This window comes from Rhinolophus ferrumequinum, chromosome 6 (assembly GCF_004115265.2).
Source record: "Rhinolophus ferrumequinum isolate MPI-CBG mRhiFer1 chromosome 6, mRhiFer1_v1.p, whole genome shotgun sequence".
Classification (NCBI taxonomy): domain Eukaryota; kingdom Metazoa; phylum Chordata; class Mammalia; order Chiroptera; family Rhinolophidae; genus Rhinolophus; species Rhinolophus ferrumequinum.
The window spans coordinates 98,955,785-98,970,713 of NC_046289.1; the positions used below are offsets into that span (position 1 = coordinate 98,955,785).

A 14,929-nucleotide genomic window follows, 5' to 3' on the forward strand; every position below is an offset into this window, starting at 1 on the left:
GGTTTCTCCCCATATCAAAGCCAGACTGCCATAGCCTAGACCTCCCTTCAGCCAAACTAGAAGTAGATCCCTAACCTGTGCTAAGCTCACCTGTGTGAGCACCCCCACAGATCATCACCACCCGTCTTGCTAAGGTAGGTGCTGAGGTAGGTGCATTGAACATCCAAAGGTCAGGGGAAGAGTCACAGAGAAACATGGTGAGCTCTGCCTCAAAGAGTCGCATAGAAATTGGCAAGGCAAGGTTGCTTCAGGCAAGGCAAGGTTGCTTCAGGCAGAAGGAACCACAAGTGCAAAGCCGTGGAGGCATGACAGTGTCTGAGTGCATGGGACATAGGGAAGCTGCTGTGAGCAGTGACACTGGAGAGTTAGATGGGGCCAGGATTTTGGAGGGCCTGGATGACAGAGTTTAGACTTTGTCACAAAGTGATGAGAAGCTAAGGAAGGTGTTAGAGCAGTGGTAGGATATGATCTGACCTATATGTTGGAAAGGTCTCTCTAGATGTGAACAGGAGGAATGCAAAGGAAAAAATAAATGTAGAAAGACCAGGTTTCAGGCTTACGAAAGTGAGCCCACAGCCTATCCACTGAACCACAGACAGAGCTCCAGTTCTAAAATCCCTGCCAGAATTTTAAAAAATCCTTATCACTGGCTCCCCTCCCCTGGCCCCACAACTTACTTTTAGATTAACCCTCTGACACCATTTGCTGGAGAAAGAATCATGGCCCCAGTGAGGATTAACACTTGGGCCCTTCTTGGCTGGCAGACAGACTTGGAGCTTCAAACCCCGCCGCAGCTGCAAGACCGCGCAGAATGCCACCAATGAGGCTTGCAGTATGCAGGAAGGCAGCAAGCCCTCTTGGAGGGGCCTGTTGTCTGAGACTCGCCTTCAGCTGAAGAGATAAGAACCTACAACTGTGGCCACAGGAAATGACAAAGCAATGACTGATCGGGGAGCCGCAGCACAGGGCTCATTACGGTGCTTGCCAGCGGGCGAGACACCCTTATCAGGGAGAAAATTGCATCAGGCCTCCTGAATTACTAGCGATTGGAAGCAGATTTCTTGGGATGCACTTTGTTAGATACCTAATGAGCAGGATACAGGCGGGCAGAGCCCAAAGCCGGTGGGGCGGGGGACAAATGTCTTTGTTAAACAGAATTTGTCAGTTTCCGCTCCAGGCTCCCTGGGGAGGGTTCAGGGCCAGCTAATTGAATTAAGAGCATGTGCGCTCCAGCGGGAAGGCTCAGGGCGGGGCGAGCGGCAGGGAGGCCGGAAGGTGGGCACTTTCAGCACCAAGGACAGCAGCTGCAACCTGGCTAGTCTAATTGCCAGAGCAGGCTGGAACTGCTGCATTTTGCATGACCAGGGACCTGGGGAATGGAATGGGCAGGAGGGAAGCAGAAGATGTTAGCGGTGGAAGGGAAACAGACGACCCAAGAAGCCTTGAGCTTGTGGTACTATTGGTCTGGTCTGTCTCAACAGACCCTCCTGCAGGCAACAGTGAGGGCTGCGAGACATGAGGAAGGGGTGTCTTCTCCCCACCACGTCCGTCTCGTGGTGTGGGGCAGCTGCGGCAGGCAAGGAGCAGCGGGCTGTGCTCCGAGCCTGAGCCAGTGCATGTCTGTGCATCACTTTGTGCTTTCAAAGTAGGTGTCCAATTACAGCCCTAATGAAGCAGGACGCGCTGCAGCCCTGGAGCCACAGAGCAAGGGGCCACTTGTCAGCCCCAAGCTGCCTCAGCAGACAGGGCAGGGCCTGCCAAATAGAAAAACAAGTAGGCAGGCTTGTGGGGTGGGCCAGCAGCCCCCACCTGGAGGACACGGGAAGAGCCATGCAAGGCTGGGCCTGAATAGGGAGGAGTTAGTCTCCAAGGCTCCACTCTCGCTCCCATCCCCACTTTAGCATTGGCCCCCCCATCCTCCACTTCCAGCAGCATGGCCCTTCCCTGCCGTCTTAGACAAGCTCCTTCCTCATGAGGAGCGCAATCCCCAAATCGTGGGCAAGTTGAAGCCAGGGAGCCTGAAGAGGTAATGTCGGCCCTAAAGAAAGGGGACTATTAGGGAGAATTTAGGCTCTTCCCTAAAGTGAGACATGTGGACGAGCAGCTGCCTCTGGCCTTCCCTGCGGGGCCTGTGCTGTGTGCAGCTCTAAAGACTTTTCTACAAAAGTCACCCATCCACCTTGCTCCCAACCCCCAGGCCAAGGTAAATCTTGGCAAAATTAATTGGAAATGTTGGCAGGAGACCTGCAGGGTTGGTGTTGGATGGGGAGGTGCTGGCATGAAACAGCTGTGGGAGCAGATACAGGTCAGGGCCACCCACAGAGAGGGCAGAGCAGAGCAGAACCACTGAGTCTGACGGGGTGAGGGGGGGCGGGGGGGCGGTTCAGGAACAGGGGACAGGCAGCCCATAGATGGTCTGCCTTTCCTTTCTTCCTTCTCAGAACACCCTAGGCTGATGAGGTGAAAGCACCAGGCTGGACGGACGGGTCAGTCTCCTTTTCATTTTACTTTTGTGATGAAATTAAATGAATTATACATAGTAAATTTCAGAATCCACATAAAATTACCAGGTGAGTGCTCAGCTCCACTCTGGCCCTGTAAATGTCAGCTCTGGGTCACTCAGCTGGTGCTGGGGCCACACAGGGTGGATAGCAAGGAGACAGGCAGTGGGAAAGGGGACTTCCTCAGCCATGTGTCCCTGCTTTCAGAAGTGCTGAGGCACCTCTGGGGGCCTCTCCCTTGATTCCATTACCCCTACTTCCTCCTCTAACTGGATTAGATGGCAGTCTATGAAATCCAGGGCATCAAAATTGGCTTTCTGCCTAGAAATGAGGAGAAATGTCATTACAGGTCCTGATTCAGCATCTCACCCCAGCCCCAGGGGCCACATCATCAATGGGGAGTTAGTCTTTGCCCTGGCTGGTTACTCTTTCTTTCATTCTCTCCTGCATCCATCCATCCATCCATCTATCCATCCGTCCGTCCGTCCTTCCGTCCATCCATCCATCCGTCCATCCATCCATCCAATATGCTTTCTGTTGTTCTCCCTCTGCAACCAGTCTGGTGTTCAGCTGTTCTGACCAAGAGAGAGATGTGGTGCTTTTTCCTACATAAAACACACAGAAAACCCAAAACCCCCAAACCTTCTGACTCAGGTGCTACACAGAGGCGCTGGGGGTGTTCAGTGGGTAGCCTCCAAGTGACTCTTCCCCTCCCTGAACCATAGTTACTGAGAAGAGCAGGTGAGAGAGGCAGCCAGGCCTAGTGCCCAGGGACAAAACAGGCCCAAAATCTTGATTACGAAGTACATGAGGTGCTGTAATCAGCCTCAGGGCTGTCCAGCGCTTCCGTCTTCCCATCCCTAGAGTCTTCACATAGCTGCTTTCTCTTTGGAATTATCTATCCTTGTACTTATTTGACTGCGGGTGGAGGAAGGCTGTAAAACGAGGCCCAGGCAGACTGGGTACCTCTGTACTCGTGCAAGTGACTGTCCCTTACTCTCCTGACACAAGCCTGAAAAGGCTTCGTGTTAATGAATTTCTGCACACCAAATGTGACTTTTAAAGGGCATAAAGGAATCATTTAAAGGATCCCAATGGTAAAATGAAGGGTCATTGTCCCAACTTATCTGGTTCATATGTGTGTGTCTTCCCACAGAGTATCCACTTAAAGAGGGGCCCAGCTGCATTCCTTCCCACCTGTTGATTACAGCTCAGACATTCAGGCACCTCTAGCACTGGACACATCTGTTCCGGTTGGCACTGTGTCCGTTGTTCTGTTTGTCTCTAACACAACACTCTAGACAGTGGCATAAATGTCTGCTGAGTGGCCAAGACCAAATTCCGTCAGCTGATGGAGGGTGGAAGTGGGTCACCTTTGAGGTCCCTACAAATGTGATACTGCGTAATTCTTCGAACAATGAGCACTTTTTAGGGCTTACTGTGGATTTTCAACAGAGCTTTAAAGTAACCTCTGCCCAAGGGGAGCATAAGACATGTGCCCGAGTCCAAGGAACTGAAAGGGTTGTTAGAAAAACAAAACTGGCAAACAGTCCTGGAATTAGAGACCAGTGTGAGCGGAGAGAGCCAGCCGCTGGGCTGGAAGAACGCCGAAAAGCTTCGAGCAAGTGTGGGCAGAGCCATTAGGCTTCCTGGAGGGACTGTATTTGAGTGGGGTCGATTTCTAGACAAGCAGAGATGAGAGTGATAGTTGTGCCAGGAGGGGAAGAAGAGACGAGGGGAAGGGACATGGAGGGAGGAGGATTATCAGAGAGATGAGACGAGAGCTTAATGGGTGACAAGAGGAGCAAGTGACAGAGGAGATGGAATGGAAAATAAGCCTACACAGCAAAGGGCGTCACGGGCGTGTGGAGGTTTCAGAAGCTGTTGTGACTGCACGGAGTGTGGAGGTCACAGATGGTACGGTTTATTCTTTCAACAAGTATTTATTGAGCATCTACAATGAAGGATGAGCAGGTCCTTGCTTCCATGTAACTCACATTCTGTGGGGATTGGAGGAAGGAGGCAGATAGGAAACAAGTGAACACATTGTTGGAAAGTTAATTTTCTAGTGCAGGAAGTACTATGAACACCGTAAAAAGGTATGTGAATAGAGAGTATATTGGAGCCGGGGTCACTTTCGATAGGATGGGCCTCTGTCTCAAAGGGCAGGGCCTCTCTGAGGAAACCACATTTGGGCTGAGACCTGAGTGAAGAGAAGAGAACAGCTAGGTAAAGACCCGTGAGGCTCTCAGGGTAGAGAGAACAGCAGACGCAAAGGCCTTGAGGCATGAAAGGCGTGGCCGTGAGAGGAACGTCAGAACAGAGTGGTCAGGGCCCAGGGAGCAGGAGGGCAGGTGGCAGGCGGTAGGCGGGCCAGACGTGCAGGGCGTCCTGAGCCACGAGGAGGAGAAGCCCGGAGTGTGGAAGGTGCCCTTGTGGAGAGAGGCACAGAGCATTTCTCCGCATCTTCTCTTCCCAGAGACCAGAAAACTTCTTAACACCAAACAGCAGCAAGCTTCTGCCCATCCTGGACCCCAAGATCTTAGATGAGAAGCTGGGTTCCATCCGTGAGTCCTGGTCCAAGGCTACAGTCAGCTCCACGAGGGATTTCAGCACGTCCACCTCTCAGGAAGCAGAGGAAGAGCCTCTGAGGCCACTGAAGGCCCGTGAAATGGTGAGTGTCTTCCCCCTGGGTGGGGGTGGGCGGCTGGAGCTGTGACGGGTGCCACATCAGAGGCTGACTGCCCTCTGGGGGCCTGGTTAACGCCTCCAGTGGCAAGTAGACCTCCCCTTGGGCACACTCTGCATGTGAGTTACCACAAAGCCAAAACTTGTGGAAGGGGTGGGTTCTTCATTTCACCGGCTTCTTTACCTTCGGAATGGAACTTCTGTATGATTGCTTCCACATCAAACCCTGCAACACTCGTATGAATGACCTGGTTCTACCCGCTTAAGTAGTCATCCCCCCAGGCCTTGCTCAGGAACACTGGGTATTGGAAGCCACCCAGAGAGATGAGTCTGAGCTTCTGAAAAAGGAAATTGAGAAAAGAGGACAGCATCTTTGGTCAGAGTCTGTGTTTTTGATCATGGGAACTGGCCAGATGCTGGGCAAGGGGGGGCAAAGGTGGCCAAGGTGGAGCCTTAATTTGGGAGGGGCCAGTGCTGAGTCCCTGTCCCTTGACGCCGCGCTCAAGTGAAGGCTGCCAAAAAGACAGCCCAGGCAAAGTCCCTAACTGAGGTACCACCCAGCAACCACGGCTGAACTCAAGTGTGGTGCCCTCCCTTCTCCCACAGCGGATCCCATGGGGAATGCTGCTCTGGAAGATTCTGAGAAACGGCCCCAGCCGAGGCCATGGGCCCATGAGGAAGCCCCGGGCTCTCTCCTCTCGGGACCCGCCCCTGTCCCGACAGCCTCCGCATCTTCCCCTGGCATTTCTGCACCTTTCTGCACCCATCAGATGAGTAGGAAGGGTTGCTATCTGCTGGGTGTGGCCACGATGCTCCCTGCCCAGCCCAGAGCTCTCACAGGCCACCTCTACACCCCTCCTGTCACCTGTGCCTTTGGGGAAAGCAGCCCTCAGGTGTGACTCCCAGCTCAGGCGTCGGTTGGGTTGGAAATAAAGATTCAGACTCTGTGTCTGGAGACTTTGAAAAGCATGAATGAACCAATGCCTGCAGTTAGTCTTTTTTACTTTTTTAAATTTTATTGGGGGAATAGTGTGTTTCTCCAGGGCCCATCAGCTCCAAGTCGTTGTCCTTCAATCTAGTTGTGGAAAGTGCAGTTCAGCTCCAAGTCCAGTCGCCATTTTCAGTCTTTAGTCGCAGGGGGCGCAGCCCAGCATCCCATGCGGGAATTGAACTGGCAACCTTGTTGTTGAGAGCTCGCGCTCTAACCAACTGAGCCATCTGGCTGCCCCGCCTGCAGTTAGTCTTGATCTTCTCTTAAGAGTTCAATCATGAGAGGTGGGATGAGACTGCAGCTTGAGGAGTCAGGGTTAGCCATAGACAGCACGGTTTTGAAGTAAGAGGTTGAGTAACCATTGTGAGTAACAGAGGCAAGGAGAAATAAGTGGCCTGTTGGCATTCAGACAGGATTCTGCGAGGCTCTGAGTGCAGGCAAGGCGCTCCGCGCTGCCCGATGCCCACAGGCTGTCAGAGACGTGCGTGGGTCCGGGGCAGAGCTGACTCGAGCACGCCCTCCGAGCATCCTCCAGCATGCCCCTCAGTGGGCGAACCCCTCTACCCCGCTCGCGGAGTACCTGGCAGGACCCCAAGCACTGGCTCTTCTCCCTGGTTTGCTGCGGGGTCAGGTCCACTCAGCCACCACCATCCAGCCCTTGAACTAAGAGGACACTGGCTTCCTCATCTCTGGGCTCCAGAGCCCAGCTCAGACCTGGCCCAACACGGATGTAGGGAAATGCTTATTGGGTCAGGTGGTAGACCCCCTGGCTGGACAGGAAGTGCAGCAGAAAGAACTTCGAAGGCATCTAGTCTGAGCTTCTAACTGTACAAAGGATGGCAACGAGGAAGCCCAGAGGTGGGACGGGCCTGCTCAAGCCTTCCTGACCCTGTCCGCCCGTGTAGCCTAGCATAAAGCCTAGTGCGTACCAGATGGCTGCAGAGGAACGATGAGTCGGAGGACTGAAGGCAGGGATGGGTCTTTCAGCACACTCCCCAGAGCCCAAGAAATAGTGAAATGGCGTCAGGAGTCAGAAATAAGGAGGGAGCAGGATAGGGGCCTGGGACAGGCTGGGATGTGGGGAGGCGCAGGCCCACTGCCCTGAAGACTGTGTGAGTGTCTGAGGGACCCAGTGGGTCCAGGGCTAGGCATCCAGGCCTCTCTCTCTCCCTAAGTCTTCGTCCTCACTGGGTCCTGGACACCCGGCTCCAGATCCTACTTACTAGTCAGAGCCTGGAAGGACAAAGGTAGGACCTAGACAAACATTCACGTGGCCAGTAGAGCCCAGCCACAAGCAACAGAACCTGGGTGGGCAGCAATGGTGTAGCAGGGAGCTACACCAGCAACAGAACCTGGGTGGGCAGGTCCGTGACAATCACAAGCAGCCATGTAGCAATGGGTCTCTGTTCCGTAGCAACAGAGCAAAATTACATGGCAGTGGACGAGCTCAGGCAATCATGAGACGCAGTGACCAGCAAGAGCTTGCAGACAGGGAGCAGTGGAGTGCAGTTGCTTAGCAATAGATCCCCGCCATGTGCTTGCACACAGCTCTTACAGGCACAGCACTGGACACAACCATGGGCGTAGAACATGCTTGTAAGACTGTCAGAGTCTCAGCTACCAGACCAGCACGAGAACAGACCTGGTGGCAGCGGCATGGTCGTAAGGTGCGTGACTCCTGACGTGCAGTCAGGGAGTCGGGGGTAGCCGTGGGCCCCAGTGACGTGGCAGTGTGGTGAGCACAGGAGGAAACCGCCTCCCTGGGCGTTCGGCCGCTCTGTGCAGGCGCAAAGCCTCGGCGTCCCCTGACTCCCAGAGTGCATTTGTCTATGTCTAGTGTTTTAGCATATTCCCCAGAGCCCAACAAACAATTTTGCGTCTCATTCCCTCCAGAGCCTACTCTGCTTAATGGGAAATTGAACATTTTCTGGAGAAAGGGGAGCCTTGGGAATGGAGAAGGGAATGGAGGGCACACAGGTCTGTACCCCCTCTTCAGGAGGGTGCCATGCATGCTCCCTGCTGCCTGGCCTGCCAGTCCCACACCCACAGACCCATCAAGCCCTTCCGGGCCGCCCCTCCCCACACTGTGCCCTAGGATCCATCTTTCTTCCCAGGTTGCAATCCAGACAACTTTTCCATCTCGGAACACTTGGTTTTGACACAGGCCTTTCAAGTGCCATGTTGTCCATGTGATGCAATGTTCCTGTCCTGAGTGGACCTCTGGGGTCAGGATCTCGTGGGTATGATCCTGAGCTAAGTGTAAGGCCTGGGCAGAGCTAGGGAAGCGTTCAGCTCCCTTCTGAGCAGCCCCGGAAGTCTTTTGAAAGAGGCGGGCTTTGAGTGGGGTAGAGTCATCCTGAACATGACAGCGCTCCCAACAGGAACAACTTGCAAGTGTCTCCTTCACACCTAGACGCCCCCTGCCCACCTCCTGCTGAGCCAGCCAGTATAGCCCCGGCACCAGGGGACAGCAGGTAACATGAGGGGCTTCGTGCTGTGTGCAGACAGGCCCAGCTCTGTACTCACAGGGCTTATGAAACACCCGCCATGCGCCCGGCTCCCCCGGCCCCAGCAGCCCCATCAGCAAGCCTCCAACCAGCCCAAAAACTTGGAACTCCCACCCCTGCCAGGCGACCAACTCTGTCCAGCTGTGCAAGGAGCGAAGACAGGCGCGGGCTGAGGGAAGTAAGAGGCCAAGGCCCTGAGCTCTTGGAGTTTCCCCAGCCAGCAGGAGAGAGCCAAACCTCGGGAGACAGGGTGACACAGAGCAGAGCACAGTAAATATTTGGTGAGGGATGAATGGCAAGGGGGCGTGGCTGGGACAATGTATCTTCTGAAGTATCTTAAGCATTGCTGGGCATCCCTGGTGAGCCCTCGGTAAAGAGAGAGTGGAGCAAGGAAGGCTTCGTGGAGGAGGCGGGCTATGCTTTGCATAGAGGCAGAGGTACTCAGTTGCTCTTTAAGAAGTGTGTATTCAGTGTTGTTTCCAGTGCAGAAATTCCAGCACAGGCTCTGCCCCTCCGCTCTCTGTTTCCCTCCCTCCTCTCCGCTGCTCAGAGATTTGTGGCAGACCAGAGGGCCTTCACACCAGCAGATGAATAATTGACAAGGGTTGTTTAAAGATTCAGTGGAGTTTCTCCAACCTCACCATACTGGAATAACTCATTTCTTTCATTCTCTCTTTGAAAGCCTTCCCCCTCCCTCCATCTCTCCCTATCCTGGTCCCCATGTGCCACCCCCCTCAGAGCATATTGCTTTTGTTTCTCTTCCTTTCTTGAGTCTGCCAACCCCAGAATGATCCCTTGGTTCCCCGGCTTCTTTATGTCCATTTCCCTAGCCCCCCCACCCCCCTCCCCCCTCCATTTAACCTGCTCCTAAGGGTGGTAAGTTGACTTTAGCCCCTCTGGACACCGTTTCCCTAAGAAAAGGGGCCTCATGGCATGGGCTAAGAGAGGAAGGAAGGCCAGAGGAGCTGTGGCTCCTCGCAGGTCACAGAGCAGGGTACGTGGGGTCTGGGCCCCAGAAGGGCGAGCCTCCTAGCCCAGGCCCCACTTCCCTCCTAGGAAGGTGAAGAGGGACTGGCTCTGCCACACCTTCCCAGGGCGACCTGGAGCACTTTGTGTCCTGGGCCGTGATTCTTCCATCTGTAATACAGGTACAGGATGTTGCCCTGCCCTACCTGCCTCTGTGTCTGCCTGGCATGGCTCTAGGATGACCAGCCATCCTTGTTTGCCCAGAACTGAGAGGTTTAGTGGTGCTAAAACCAAGATAGTCCCAGGTAAATTGGGACAGGGGTCACTCTACATGGCGTGGCTCTCCCCTGCCCCTGCCCTGCTCCATTCAAGTTTGCTGCACCCACAGACACAGGCCACGTACCCTCGCCCACCAGCCCAGCTCCACACTGTCCCCTGCACTCAGTGCTCCTACCAGCTCCTTGAAGTGACCTTGAACTCCCTTCCCCATCCTAGACCCCAGTTCCTTCGTCTGTCTGCGGAGAAGGTTGGAGCACATGTTCCGCAGTCCCCTGGGGCTCCTGAGCTGTGACTGGAGCCTTGGTCCCAGCCCCTGGCCCCCGGCCCAAGATGAGGTCTGCAGACAGGTGAGGCTGAGGCTTAGACCTGGTCTCAGTTCCCTTGGCACCACCTGGTGGCAGGTAATGAGTCTAAGCAGGAGCCTCGGGCAGCACCGGCAGTAGCCACCTGAGTATGCGCACTGCCCACATCAGTGGCAATTATTAGCAAGACCATGAGCCCAGGGTCACAGAATCACAAGGCCCAGGAGCCTGAGGTTGGTTCCTACAAGGCAGACTGAGTGCCACCGAGCCCAACCTGGGAGGCAGATCACTTGGGTCCTGAGAGCCAGAGCCCCAGTCGGGGACCCACAGCCTTTGGAGAGGCAGAGAAAATAGAGGAGAAACAGAGTGAGACAGAGACAAAGAAAGCACAACCATCTGGTCCCCGCCGCAACAGCCCCCAGTCAGATGCCCCTGACTCAGCGTCCCCTGCAGGCCACCTACATAAACCACCAGACGAGTTCCCAGAACGCCAGTCACCCCATCCCTCCTGCTCCAACAGCTCTGTCTCTGTAGCCCTCGTGGCCCCACTTTGCCAGGTCAGTCTTCCTCCCGGTCACCTCTACAACACCCCGTCCTGTCCACCTGGCTGCAAGGCCTCCGTAAGAGCATGTGTTCATCACACAGGAGCACCATATCAAACTCTTGCCCCCTCCCAGGCCCCGCTCCTGCAGGCAGGAGTGCTCTTAGCTCTCCTCGGCTCCTCCCCTGCACTGGTGCCCCTAAGCTGTAAGCCCTGCAAGCTGGCACTGGGGAAGGGGCGTTCTAAAAATAAATCTTGTGAGGTTGCAATAGTCACAGATCCTGGGCTCTGCTATAAACCTTCACCAGCTCCCCTCCTCTTCCTCTTCTTCCTCTCCCATCTCTGTCCTTCTCTTTCTCCTGCAGTTCCTCCAGACAGAAAGAGAGAGAGAACATTTACCAAGCATTGGAGAAAGGAAGGGAGGAGGGAGGAAAAGGAGAAAGGTGGAAAGGAAAAGATAAGAATTCATGCTACATGTGTCCTGTTATCTCCCCTGCAAACCCCTCGTCCCCCCACCTCTCCTCCGTGTGGCTCTAGCAGGTTTGAGCCCATCTCTGCCACTCAAGAGCTGTGTGACCTTGGATAAACCAATCCCCCTCTCTGGGACTATCTCCTTACAGAAAAGTGGAGGGAATACTCCCCCATGCCCACCTCTCGAGGCTGTGGGGAGGGTGAACAATGAGCGGATGGCAGTGCCTTGGAAACTGTGAGGGGCTGTCTACTTTGCAGGACACTTATTAATAGTCGCTGTGCTCACGGGGCCCTTTCAGACTGAGAATAAAAGGGAGGAAGCCAAATCCCCACCCTCCCCCTCTGACCCCTTCTCCAGAGGGCTGTTCTCAGACCCTTGACCCATTTCTCCTCCCTCCTTCCCCTCATCCCGGAGTCTCCCTGGTGGGCCGTTCTCCTCCTCCATCCATCACCTGGGACTAAAGAGATTAATAAACGAGACTCATAACTCAGCTGCTGGGGTATAGCAGATATTTACGGCTCCGTTTCAATTTGCAAAGAGATTAAGTGTTTGTCGATTTATTGTCTCTTGGTATGTATGAGCGGCTGAGCAAAGCCCCCTGCAGACCAGCCCCTCCCGCACTCCACACACACTGCCTGGTGGGCTCCTCACCCCCATGCCACCCCACCCTACCCAGTCGGTGGAGCTGGTGGGGAGCCTGGTGTTGCCCAGCCCAGGGAAAGCCACCGGCCACTGGAGGGGGACATGTCTTCCTGACTGACTTGCCCAGAAACACAAGTGACCCAGGAAAGGGCCCCATGGAACCAGGTATTAGACAGATAGGAGGGGCCATCCTTAGATGATTTAGAGGGTACTTTCTGGGTATCCTCCAGCCTCATGTCTCCCACAGAGCAGAGGGCCACGGGGCCAGGTAAATGTGCCCCAGAGCCCCAACTCCACAATTCTAGACCATTCTCTGGGTATCCAAGACCCCAGAATTCGCTGCCCAAATGGGCCTGAGCCTGCTTCTGAGGACTGTGTAGACGCCCCACTGAAACTGAACTCCATCCTCCCAAGCGTTGAATACTTTCAGGTGGTTACACCCGAGGCCCAGGGGATGGCTGTTGGTGAGGGCACAGGCTGGGAGCCTCCAGTTTTGCTCTTGTCCTGGGCCCTATAGATATTAGGGGGTAGAGATGGAGAAGAGGAGGCACACTTCCATGGAGAAAGCTCCAGCCTAACTGGCCAGGAGCCTGCAGCGGCCAAGGAAAGAAAGACAGGCTGGTGAGCAAGGGCCGCCAGCCCCAAAGGCTGGGAAGGTGGAAGAGCTCTGCCCATGTGTGAGCAGTGTTTGAGGAGCCAAGTGGGCCCAGGGAACAAAAATGTCAAGTGCTTCCCACCCCCGCGGACCCCGGGCTGCCTCTCTCCTTGTTGACTTTGCAGTCTGGCACATGCACAGTCATTCACACGTTCATGTGCCAGCCTTTTGAGAATCTACTATGTGCCAAGCCCCGTTATCTCCTCCTTCAGACACCTGTACTCATTTCTACTCATAGCAGGTTTGAGTCCCATCTCCACCACTCAAGAGCTGTGTGACCTTGGATAAATCACTCCCCTTCTCTGAGTCTATCTCATCTGTTAAGTGGAGGGAATACTCTCCCTTACCTGACTCTTGAGGATTAAAGCAAGTGGATGGCAGTGCCTTGGAAACTGTGAAGGGCTTTTCACTTTGCAGGAGGCTCCCTTTCAGACTGAGGGAGAGAGAGCAGCACGACTTGCCCAGGCCTCCCCCTTCTCCAAAGCAAAGTGATAGTAACATAAAGATAACCCCCCTGCAAAGGTCCCTACACTCAGGAAGCTCTGTTCAGCGGAAAAGACACATCAGGAATCACGGAGAAGCGTGTGTTTGGGACCGGGGTGCAGTCTGCTCAGGGGATTGTGGAAAAGCGCAGGATAGTAGGATAGTTACTTAACCCTCCCCCCGACCCCGGGCAGAGCAGCACTTTATACAGAATGCCAGGGGGTGGTCCACAGATGTCACTGTCGTCAGTGGTTGTTCGTATAAAAACCATGATAGATCTTTTACTTACTGGTAGAACAGAAGCAAAGGTAGATGAGCTTGGTCCTGCCGGAGGAGTCTGTTGAGTGAAAATTACGTGTGTGTGTCTCCATATCTCTCTCCCACGGAGAGGTACTGTGGGGCCCTCAGGTGAACCATTCTCTCTCTGGCCCTCAGTTTCTTTATCTGTAAAATGGGGAGAATGCCTCCTTCCAGAGAGGGATGAGAAAGTCCTAGGGATGTGGAGGAGAGCACTGAGGAAGTGTGACAGTGGATTGGCCAAATCAGGGCCTACCTCCAAGTCCCCAAAAGATGGGGCTCAGAAGAGGTGTGGAGGAGAGGGCCACTGGAGGAGAGCCCCTCCCCCGCCCCGGAGAGGAGAAAAGTAATAGCTGAGAGAGCAGGGGATTGCAGGGGCACCAGGAGACCTCACCCTGGCTGCCCCCCACACCCACCCTGGGCCTCAGTCTCCCCCTCCGTGCAGTGAGGGGCCTGGTCTTGATGATTTTCTCTTTCATGCTGGCAAATGAGGCAGGCAGAGGTGGGACGGCCTCCTGGTTCTGCTCCTTAACAAGATGTCGGCTGCCCGTATTGCTGTCCATCGCAGTTCCTTGATTAAACGGCGGGTGGGCGGGCCGGGGTGCAGCGCTCCCAGTAAATAAAGCCAGGCTGATGCGGCCATAAATTGCTGAGGGTTTGCGTCATCGATTGGTGAGGGAGGGAGGGTCTGTAGAACGAGGGGTGACTGGGAGAGACCGCCAGCCTGGGAGATGGGGCTTACCGCTTCTGCAAACTGTCAGCTGAGCCCTCCTTTTAATAGCACCAATTATATCCATCAGTCGTTATTGAGCTCCTTCTCTGCTCCCAGAACTGTCATCATAATCTCATTTCATCCCCGCATCAGTCTGATGAAGCATGCACAACTATCATCCCCATTTTACAGGTAGGGAGACTGCTGGTAGCACAGAAGCCCTCCCGGGCCATGGGGCAAGACAAACAGAGAGGGCCCTGGTCCAACGCAGGCCTGGGGTCTCCAGGCTGGGGCCTGCCCCTGCAGCTGCCCTGGCCACACCTTGTGATCGGAAGTCATGAGCCTGGTGAGCTTGACTCACCGTCTTCCCCACCCATCTGGGTGGAGGGGCTGCCTCAGTTTCCTAGTAAACATAAAAACAGGGCTCTGTGACTACAGGTCCCCTCCTAGGCCCACCCCAAACCTTTGAGAATTCACGCAGAGACCTACACACCAAATGTCTAACCTCCAAATAATGAAAAGTTATAAATCAAGCTGTAGCTAACAAGCTGTTAAATATGGTCTATTCTTCCACCTTGACAAACACACCTTCCCCCAGAGAATTATCAGAGTTCACATCAGACCCTGGCAACATGGGAAGAGCAGATCCCAGCCGCTACCCCTGGCCCCCACCTGTCCCCTCCTCACCTGGCTCAGTTCCAGTCCCACACCCTCATGACCCTAATGACCATGGAGACCTTTCACATAAGGTACATAAGAGGACACCTTCACCTTCAGGAGGACAGGTTCTGGAAGCAGGCGGGAATTCCAGGGGCCCAGGTGGCAGGGCTGTGGTGTAGAAGGGCACGTCCCCTTGGCCCAGCACGTCCTCATCCCATGGGGAGGGTTTCGGC

The 14,929-nt window shown here is 54.6% G+C and overlaps 1 protein-coding gene across 1 annotated transcript in view; it reads left to right on the forward strand.

Annotated features, from left to right (window-relative positions):
- The window catches only part of CCDC33 (coiled-coil domain containing 33), a 103,829-nt gene that overhangs the window by 60,852 nt on the left and 28,048 nt on the right, over positions 1-14,929 (forward strand). The window contains 1 exon segment of the mRNA XM_033108774.1: positions 4,981-5,175. Within this exon segment, the coding sequence (XP_032964665.1) occupies positions 4,981-5,175 (195 nt within the window).